The sequence below is a fragment of the Alnus glutinosa genome, chromosome 7 (genome assembly GCF_958979055.1).
Source record: "Alnus glutinosa chromosome 7, dhAlnGlut1.1, whole genome shotgun sequence".
In the NCBI taxonomy this organism is placed as follows: domain Eukaryota; kingdom Viridiplantae; phylum Streptophyta; class Magnoliopsida; order Fagales; family Betulaceae; genus Alnus; species Alnus glutinosa.
The window spans coordinates 9388108-9398945 of NC_084892.1; the positions used below are offsets into that span (position 1 = coordinate 9388108).

General features: G+C 35.4%; 1 protein-coding gene across 2 annotated transcripts; it reads left to right on the plus strand.

Moving 5' to 3' along the window:
• The first annotated feature begins 357 nt into the window (after positions 1–357).
• On the plus strand, positions 358–10125 carry LOC133873750 (uncharacterized). Of its 2 annotated transcripts, none has more exons than XM_062311503.1 (15): positions 358–542; positions 1131–1294; positions 2032–2105; positions 2191–2329; positions 2468–2556; positions 2642–2795; positions 2876–3078; positions 3857–4062; positions 4174–4272; positions 4695–4816; positions 6977–7078; positions 7570–7679; positions 7801–7888; positions 8134–8327; positions 9728–10125. In XM_062311503.1, exons 2-15 carry the CDS (start codon positions 1187–1189, stop codon positions 9942–9944), a joined length of 1905 nt encoding a protein of 634 aa, XP_062167487.1. In that variant the 5' UTR covers positions 358–542; positions 1131–1186; the 3' UTR covers positions 9945–10125. The 2 variants fall into 2 exon arrangements, with proteins under 2 accessions (XP_062167487.1, XP_062167488.1); XM_062311504.1 differs by having other exon boundaries at positions 3866–4062.
• Positions 10126–10838: the final 713 nt, after the last annotated feature.

Consider the following 10838-nt stretch of genomic DNA (forward strand, 5'->3'; position numbering starts at 1 on the left):
AAGAGAAAAAAAAAAGTTTATGGAATAAAGTAAAGTAAAATAAAAATATATATATTATTTTAATGATATAGGAAAAAGTAAAAGGAAACTGCTGTGAGAAATTTTTTGATTGGGAAGCAAAAAGTTTTTTTGTTCCCTACATGTAGGGAAAATGACTAGAAAGGGAAGGGAAGCTGTTAGGAATGCTCTTAATGGGCATCCAATAAGAAGGCGCCGAAATTTCAAATCCTCCAAAACCAAAAGGTTTCCCCCTCTTCATATTACACGCTCTGAGTGTTCAAACGGTCGCTAACGCCAGCGACAAACGGCGTTAAGCACAGGAGGGAAATCAAAAATTTCTTTCAAACAAAACCCAATTCCACAACTTTTACCGCATTTTCTCTCTCGCTCGCTCGCTCACTTGCATCTCTCTTCCTCTCTGCTGGTTTGCCCTAATTTCTAACATTAGGACAAATCGATTCGAAACCCTAGCGTTAACTTAGTACTATATCGGGCTTTTCCTCCCAATGCTTATCTCCGAAATTCTTTCTTCGCGAGCGCAGGTAATAAACTCTCTTTTTAAATCTTATGGTGATCAATCTAGCTCTTTGAATTCGATAAATCTTCGTTTTTCTTGTTTTACCGATTAGAATTACATTATTTTGGGCCGTCAACATTTTCGCTTACCTTTTACATAGATTGGATACATAGGGAATTGGATTACTCCCGCTGCGCTTGTTTTCGTAGAAAATAGGTATCGGAGAAGTATTTTCTATAGCCGGCGCTTTTGATTGAAATTGAAGTTGCAAAATGAGAGTTCTGTAAAGTAAGGCTTATTATTCATCAAAAAAAAAAAAAAAAAAAAAAACTTGTCACTGGTGCGAGATAGGTTGGGAATAAGAGAATAGCGACTTACAGCATTGCGACACAACTTTAACAATTTTCGAGATTGAGCAATCGAAAATGATGTGATTGGTAGCTGCTTTCATTTCACGCTGTAAAAGCAATCGCTCTTTCTGTTCTTTTCACAAACATTGCGTCCGCATCAGTTTTAGTGGTTGTCATTCGGAATTCTTGTGAAGAATGTTACTTTTTGAAGATATTATTAACAATTCAGTCAAATTTGATGCTCTGGCTTGAATCAATTGCAGGGGGTGAATTGAGTGGTGGAGGAGTTGCGGTTGCAGTCTTTTAGCTCTACTACAATATGGCAAAGGTTGCTGCGCCTGGTTCTTTAACTTCCACTCTTCAAAACGGAGGAGGAGCTCTGAAGGTTGGCACAATGGTTAAAAGGAAAACGCCATCAGAACTGAGAGTAAGTTGCTGAATTCATGACATTGTTTTTTTCCCCATGCTTTTGGCCTTCTGCTTGAACCGTTGTTTTCAGTAATATGATGGGGATATCAGTCTTTGTTATTTTGACTGTTCAATTTTGGCCTGTTCGTAACATGATAGTGATTGTGTGAAAGTACTGGACCTGACAACAATGATTCATAAGTCTGGTTCCATCTCCTTGTGTTACTGGTGACTATTAGTGGGAATGATTTTGAGTCTACGCTGCAATAATTTAGTGAATTTTGTGTATGGATTACAAAAGTATTATATGGTCCATTCATTACTTTTATGGTTATGGATTGGAATTTGGATGATGTAGTGTTACTCTCTTATAGTTAGTCTACATAGAGCAAATGTGATGATTTCAATTAACAAAAGTTTGGCTAGCATCTGCTGTGTGAAGTCATTTTACAGGATTGTTAGCCTTTTATAGCCCTACGTCATTGCGTAATGCCTGTTTAACTTTCATGTATAACTTCTGTGTGCATTTGTAAGCTGCATCTGCACTGTTCAGTTATTGCATTGTAGAAAATCTGCTAATTTGTCATTTCTTTTGGAAGTGAAGTTGATGTTATCAGCTTAGTGCTCTTCGGAGATAATTATAGTTTCATTTAATCATAATTTAGTTCCAGAAAGTCTCTTAAAATGCTAACAAACAGTAAACATTTGATAGAGAAAAAAGTACTCATGTTTCATTCATCAATGGATGTCTGACAGGGAGAGCAGTTGAAGCAGGCGAATGTTATAGAGCTTGTAGATGAATCTCCAGCCCCTTTGATTGGTTCTACAAAGTATTATTCTTCCTACTTCTCTTTTATCTTTATTTTTATCATTTTGGGTTTGTAACCGATTGCAGTTTTGTTTGTTTACTCTTAGTGACACTAGCGAGGCGGATAATGGGCTCAGGAAACCTGAGCTGTCAAGAAACCTTCGATACATTGACACTCGTATGGATGACGTATTTCCTGTTAAAAAATCCAGGTTTAGAATGCTTTCTGGAAAAGAAGATGCCAAGGTTAATACATTCCCTAGTATATCTGATTTAACTTTAGTTTTTTTTTTTTTTTTTTTTGTGCAAACCTTCTCAATCAGTTTAAACTTCTGAATGTGAGTGCAATTAATCTTAATTTTTCTTTTCTTTTATTCTGTTCAGGAAAATAGCTCAAGTGAGCAAACTGGCGGCCTGAAGAATATAACTCTGCTTTCCAATTTGGCTGCCAAGAGACGAAACCAACTTTCATGGTATGCCTTCCTATATGGTCTACTTGTTTATAATTAATAGACATGTCCTCATTTCTTTTGAATTTTATATTATTATCTCCTGCAGTCCAGAAAATTCAGTTGCCTCTGTTGAAGATGCCAAAGATGGTGTCGCCCAAGCTTTTCAAACAATTGGAAAGTGTAGTCAAAGTACATTTCGTAGTGTTAGTGAGCTTTCATCAAGCGGTGATAGATCATCTGGCTTGGCAGTCATTGACATGGTATATATTCCCTGCCGTTTTCCTTTAAAAATATTGAAGCTAAGAACCTATAATGAATAAGTCACCACTTCTTTTCATAGGATAAAGCATTAAAAGGACTGGCTTCCCGTGACTCCCCTGGGATTTCTGGTTTACCTGCTGATTCTTTTGAAAGACTTGGGGATCCTACTTCAACTTATTCAGGCAATTTCTGCTCTGAATGCCATGTACCTGGCCGAAAGGCTCCTCTAGATTTTACTCTTAAAACTTATGTACGGGTGGTGTCCTCTTCGCCAGTGAATCAGTGAGTGTATTGGTGCCATCATATTCTCAATGGTTTGTTTGCTGCCAGTGCTTGTAGATGAGAGCGCCCTGTGGGACTAGTTCATTCCTTTTTGTTAGTAGATGTACTGCTACTTCTTAGTAGACTTGTATGCATGCATACACACTTTAGCTGAGATGAATCTTATTTACCTAAATTCATCTTTGCTGTCATAACCATTTACCCTTTTACTTTGATCAGATCATTATTTCCTTTTCTTTACCGTATACATGAGAAAGGCGACTTATTTGTATATCTAATGCCATATGGATTAGTTTAAGCAAATGTCTTGACTTTGAAGTTTGTAGGATCAAAATGAGTACTTTGGAAAATTTTGTTTCTGCTGTTTGTCTTGGTATTCAAATCTTGATAGTAATTGATGAATCAGAAACTTCTAATTGGGATCTTTGCTTACCCTTGATTCTTCATCCTTTCAACAAATTGAACTTTGACATTTCTTCTCTCCACTCTCTCATAAGGGTAGTATTTTCTATCAAATCACATGTCAACATGTTTCAACATGCATTTATTTTGGGTTTCCCTTCTGCCTATTCTTGTTTAATAGGTTTTCTTTCAGATCTCTGTTTCTTGTTAAGTATTGCCAAGATGCCAGCATCATATTCTATCCACAAAAGAATAATTACATATGTACTGATGGCATGACCATGAAGCAAACAATCTTTTCATTTTATAGAGTGAACTATATATTACTGGTTATTCTCATTGGTTGACTGACTTTGTCGTGTTTTCCTATGATAAGAATTCATAGGTCAATAATGTCTAGTACCATGCCCCAGTTCACATTCCAGTTTGGTTGTTTTGAGGATCAAAACAACGGCCATAGCTCGGTCCTCGCGTCCACTTCCAATGTCTTAAGTTCTAACGTTATGCATTCATGGGTTTACCCTCAATCTACCTTACCACCTTCTCTCATATCAGTGTTGATGTCATCAGCAGCAGAGGGAGGTGTGTCAAATAAATTTGTTTGCTTAAATACTAAGTGAAACTCCCCCGCCGCCTCTCCCCTCCTCCCCCCCAAAAAAAAACCCCTCTAATGCTGTCATTTGTTTTGTGCAGTGGAAATGGATTTCTTAAGAAAACGACAGCTTGCATGGGAAGACTCCTTTCGGAGTCTTTACTACATGCTACGGAATAATGTTTGTAATCTCTTTTATGGTAATTACAACAATTTGTTTATCAACTCTTGTTTAGTATGTATTCATAGAGTTCCTTTGGAACTCAGATTACTATCAATGAGTTATGTTCTATGCTAGCACCACAAGGCACATGCAACACCTTTGGAAATTAGTTTAAAAAATTACATTTAATGTGTTATGCCTTAATGATACTTGGGAGTTGGCATCAATTTGAGGCCTCCTTTTTTAAATCTCTTAATGATTGTTGTTGCAGGAGAATAGTTTCAGATTGCATATAACCATAGGCTATTTGGAAGAAATGCATGTTTATATTTGATGTTGATGTTGCTTGCCTAGACATAACTTTGGAGTCTTATGCTCTTTTGTGTTTCTTATCCAGCTAACTTTCATTTCAGTGTGAAACTCTATACTGACTTCTGATTTTATTGGAAAACTTTGTAGTGTGTACTTCACATTTTGTGGTGATGTTCACTGTTGGTGATGGCTTGGGGAGGACCAAGCGCTTGTGCAATGCTTATATCTCCCGGTCAACAAGAGGCTTGAGGTCATTGTTGAGAGAGCATGTAAGATGTACTCCTTTACTTTTGAAGCTTTTTGTCCAGAGCTTGTTACCATACCAATGGTTTTAGTCTTTTCTTTTCCTTCCAATCATTTTAAGTATGCTCTATTCATGTATTGTTTAGTGCATGGCTAAGAAGTAATTTTGCTTTTGATAGAACATGTTAGGCATTTATTGTGTGGAAGTGATTATTCTAGAACCTAAATGTTTATTTTGATAATCCTGGACTTTTTTTTCATTGTGCGAAATTCAAAACAAACCAAACTTTGTTCAGTTATGTTGCGATGTTTGAAGTTAAGATTTAACTTAGGTAGTGGTAGTGAAGTGGATAGCTTTGAGGAGTTTTTCGCTAGGTCCCTTCACATTTCTTAGAGCTTCGATCCGACTTGAGCTTTCTTGCTTTGGAAAAGAAATACTGCCTTTGTTTTGTATTGTTTGTCTACTATTCTATTTTGAGCTATTCCAAAGTTTCTTTCATTTTGAAAAGGAAATAGACACAATTTTAATAACATTCCTAACCCTGCAGGCTGTACTATATTTGAAAATTCATAATCTCTTTTTCATTTGCTTTATTTGAGCTTAAATTAAAGAGGGTAATTTTGGAACTGACAACTTTTTATTTCAAAGACATTGCATTAATTGGTGTCCCCTCAAAAAGTTGGGCTATGTTTGTTTTCAAGACAAAGGCATAAACAAACTCAAAACACAAAAACAATTTTTACCTTTATATCATATCAGAATACTTTTACAAACCAAAATAAAAAACACCCCCTAAAACACATTAACAAAGAAAGTTTTTCTAAGGTGGACAAACAATATAGGATGGAGGAAGTAATTCTGTCACCGAGGTAAATGATAATTATAAACCATTTTACTTTTTGGTTGGTGATGGGCTAATTGCATGTAGAAACACTGTAGATTTGCTTCTGGTGGTGGTTTGCCTCTGATTGACTCTAGCATTATAGCTTTGTGCCCTGGTTTGCAGTGATTTTCTAAGATTGGGTTTCATTATAGCTTCGTATGTGGGTTGGTATGGATTGTCAGAGTTCTTTTGGTGCATTGAGCTGCAACTTTGGGGTTGAATTGGGTTGAAGCCTAGCTTGAGTTCAACCCATATAGTTGAACAAATGTCTCATAACCCAACCTTACCTCAGGTTTTGGTTGTTCAAAGAAAGCTCTAGTTAGGTTGTTTCTCAGGTTAAGTTTGGAATGCATATTGAAAATACTGAGTTTTTCTTCCATTTCAGTTATTGGTGGTGTTGCAATTCCTTTTATAATTATGTTCTGGATGAAATTGCATTGCAGTTGGTTGCAGAGAATCCTTTTCCAGAATAGATATTCCCACCATATTGGTCTCTTTTGTGCAGAGCTATAATATGATTGACAGAGGATTGAACCTTGTGCTTTGTATTTTCATTTTTTGGTTCTGGGTAGAGCACTTAATCATTCACGATTTAAGCAATGATGGGATTTCTATCTAGCAATATGATTAAAATTCAAATTGGAATTCATTTTTTATATTACTAAATGCAATTTTGAACTTAATTGTGCTGTTGGAGTTTGAAAACTTTTTAGCAAATCAAGACTAGTTTAGTGTATTGAAGGCTTTATCATCAGATGTATGAGAAGAAGATAGTAGCAGGTTGACCATAATTTTAGTTGCAATAACATGTAGTGAAACACTACTGAGGCTTGCTCCGAAAAGCTAATACTGGCACTAAACATTTAAATCATATTAGTTGTCTTGTTGCTAGTTCAAGTTTTGCTTTGACTGTTTTGGAAATATTTGGCTCAATTTAATAACAATTGTGTGCCAAGAAAAAAAAAATTAATAACAACTGGGTTAACAACTGATGCTGATAGAATAATATTTGGTTCTGGGTTTGTCAATGTCGGAATCTGATATATACTTATGATAGGTTCCCATGTGACTGCATACTATAACACACTTGTGCTTGTCATAATAGTCATTTTGTTCCCAGAATTTATGGATCTTTACCGTCAGTAAATAATGTACTGCTGAATTGTTGTTGCCAAAGAATGTATTTGTTGACTTCTACGTATTGTCCTTTGCATAGAATTCCCCTTTTGTATAATTTTTTTTTTTTTTTTTATGTTGAATGATGCTTGACATCTAATTTTGGCTGCAATTGATGTTTTCTAGGATGTTTGTTTCTCTATGCCTCTTTGCCATTCCAAAGTAGAGCAAGTATCCACTGAAGATCTGGTTGAACTCTCAGAGATTGAGAAGCATAATTTGGGCCAGGTTTATATCTATGCTTTTTTATATTCGGTCTTTTCTCATTTGGCTTCTCTGAATTCAGGCCTGGGGTAGACTTTGAGATAACTTTCCCTGCCGTGTGTGGGACGTTGGTGGTTTGAGTCTAGTCACTTCACTATTTAGCTAAGAAGTCTATTCTAGTCCTCCAGTTGTGTTTGTTGGACTTATTGACCATTTGATATATGGTAGTTTTGGCTAGTAAACAAAACCAGAAGGTTAACCTGACTACTTTTTTTTACATTTGATGATTTGGCTATCTACAATCTAAAAGTTAGCAAATGGTATTCATGCATGCCAAACCCTCTGAACTTGTAATGTGTTTGGAAGAGCTAAAGAGGCAGGTTCATCCTATTATCGAGGAAGTGTTCTCTATAATTAGCTATGTATTTTGTTGTAATAGGGGTTTCAACCTAATACTTTTGATGTTGTTTCTGGTGCATTTTAAATTTGGCTTTCTTTGTTGAAATGCAATGCAGACTCGGCGTCAGAGTTCCTTGTCTGATATCGATAATAGCCCACAATCTTTACTGGTTTTCAGTGGCAATAAGAGCATACATGGTTTGTATGATTTTTTGTTAAATTATAGGTAAGTTAACAGTTGATTGATTTTTCTAAAAGATAATTATTCTATTCCACATTATCAGTCTAAATTGTTTGAACACTCTTGATGATCTCTTTTTTTCTTTCTTTCTTGTGGTTGTCTCCAGATCTCTCTTGACCTTCTTCACTGGTATGGATGTTCCTTTATTGTGTTCTCCTGTTCCATTTCAGAATGCTGCTCTTTCTGCTCCAGAGGTGTGTACAATGTGCAAACAAGGGTTCCTCAGTCGAAATAGTTTCACATATTATAGGTCTAATTGAAGTTCAAATCATGCTCAACCACTTAGCTCGTTATTTGACTCAAATTTTTCATTGCAATTATACATTGCAGAAACATGTGTAGATGACAAAACTTATTTGAGTCAGTAAATATTTGTTGTTGTTGCTTATTGCTGTAAAACATATCATTAGAATTTCTTGGATTATTATTATGTTGGCAGGTTAGATGCATGGAGTTGAAAAGAGCAGATCATATTGCTGCTCCTAAAGGATCCAGTAAAGATGGTGAAAGTGTAAAAGGTTCATCTGCTGGTCTCTGCTATTGCATTGAAATTAAGGATGCATATCTTCCGCCATGGATTATATGCAGTATATGTGATGTTATGAGTTCTGAAGGGAGAAGCTTTGAGGCAAGGTATCATAAGTATTAGCTTTCGTAAAGTGATATGATTGACATTCTTAACTTGTTCGTGGCCTATCACTTCCTATACTATTGCTTCAGTTGTCGGGAATTGGCCCCATAGAGAAGCCCAGCAGATCTGATACATGTTTGTGTTTAGAGGAGAAAATGCACAAAGAAAATTAATGGTGCTAGGGACAAAAGCTTCTTTGTGCTTTTAAAGCTATAACGGTTAGGCCATTATCTTCCTTTGCAAAGGAAAATATGGCTGAAAAAGCGCAAGGGAACCTTTTTTGTTGTTGTTGCTGCATATCATTGACTTAAGCATAATTCTTCCCATATTTAAGTGCAGACATAAGATATACTCATAACCTGAATATTGCTGGATTGGAAATAATTAAATAGGCAACTTGTCCATTAAAAATGATAGACCTTAAGGTAAAACTAGTAGTCCTAGTGTTGGATTTAGTCTAACAGCACTAGACCCTACTACCATCAGTTTGCACTTGAATTTGGTTTGATAAATGGCTGATACTACTGGAAGGATTCCTCTTTGGATAATAGGTATTCTTTGGTTCCTGAAATATGTTGGAACAACTAGAAACTGCTGCCACTTTTTGATAAGCGAAATTGGACAAGGTAGGTTGAGAACTTATCAGGTATACATCAAAGTGGTTCAATTACTTTGTGATGATAAAATAGATAGTTAAGTTGCTTTTCTGGAAGTGTGGATTATCAATACAATAATCCCCAGATGCTGGGTTTTTTCTTCTTATTTTTTGTGTTTGATGTGGTGCGTTTGGAGGGAATGGAATGCTCGCTGTTTTGAAGATTGTGAGACTTCTTTGGTGAATCTGAAGAGAAAGATGCTTCAAATGCTGTTTTTGTGGAAAGATAGATTTAAGTTATTGTATGATTGTTCCTATTTAGATTTCTTAGATAGATGTTCTCTATGTTCTTTTCATTAGGGGTTCCTTGTATACTTCCTGTGTACTTTGGGTTGCGCCCCTTTGCGCCTTTTTTATATATTTTACTTATCAAAAAAAATTTTTGGGTGAAAATTCATGCTAAGAAGCTGTTAGGCTTGTCTACGATTGATTCAGTTGACCAAGTTGTTGCATGAATTAATGCTGGATCAAATGATACATACTAATAAATATCACATGATTAAGATCTTTTCAATTTCTCTCCTCGTGCATTCAATTTGTCCCCAATCTCAGGTCTTTCATTGCGTGTTTTGCACTAGTCGTACCGTGCCAATAGATTGTGTTACCTGCGGAAGATTGTTTTACAAATTAATTAGATGTTCATGTGCATTAGGTTAATAACATTAGTCTGAATCAAATGTGTTGAAATTACTGGATGATGATTTCTATTATCTAGCACTTACCAATTTGATTTGGGTGGTTTTTCAGTATCACAACGGAACCGACCTCAATTGGGTTGAATGTAGCTCTTGGAGCAGCTGGCGAGAAATCTGATTCTGAAACTGCAGCTGGTGAAGGCTTGCAAGAAAGCAGCTATGCTTTTGGTATGCCGGAAGCCACAGTTACTCCTTGCTTGTACTCAGGTTTATTAAAGGGCTTGAAGTACATGAATGGTTCTTATACAGCTTCTCTTTCTCCTATATGACATTCTGAGTTCATGATCTTTGGCAGAATGCAGCAATCATGCTGTTTTCACTCATTTTTGCTGATCATTGATCCTTTTAACCCTAACTGTTTCCTTTTCTTTTTTGCATTTCAATCTTGTATAATCTTATGGTCAACTAATGCTTTTATAAAGTACGTATTACTAGCTTCTGAAAACATTTTTCGTAGGCCCAGTTGATTTTATTGTTCTTAGTTATAACTATGATTTTTCATTGCTGTCAGATGTTCTTTTTGGTCCAGTGGCATAAAGGCTTTGCAGTCGGGACTTGGGATAAATATGCACGACTTTAAGTGCCGAAAATCTTTGACCCAATAGTTAAAATCCATTCCTGTTATGCATTCAATCTCTCAAAAAAAAAAAAAAAAAAAAAAATCAAAATCAGGGCAGGCCAAAATAATAATTTAATCCTTGCAGTTAAAACACTTGACATATTTCGTTAGTGTTCATATCAGTACCAATAAAATGAGGACATGTGTCATTCTTAATAAAAAAAAAATGAAAAATGCAAAATTAGTTCTTGCTGTGCCATCCCTTGGTTTTTTTTTTTTTTAAAAAATTAATAGTTTTTTAGTTTCTTTAACTTTTTAGATTTCTTTTTGTTTAGAAAAAAAATTATTTTATTTATTTATTAATTTTGCATTTTATTTTTTTTAAGAGAATAAGAGTATTATCGAAAAAATTGGCATTTTTGGCACACCTTGGTTGTTTGATGGGTCATAGTAGCACATTTGAAAATTCATGAAATTATTTTAAAATCGGCTATTAGTTGAAGAGACATTTTTATATTTTTCTCTAAAAAGATTGAGGCGTTTGAAGAAGGTTTTATAGAGGAATTTTATGACAAAGGTGAGTAAACTCATGTGAAAACCATAA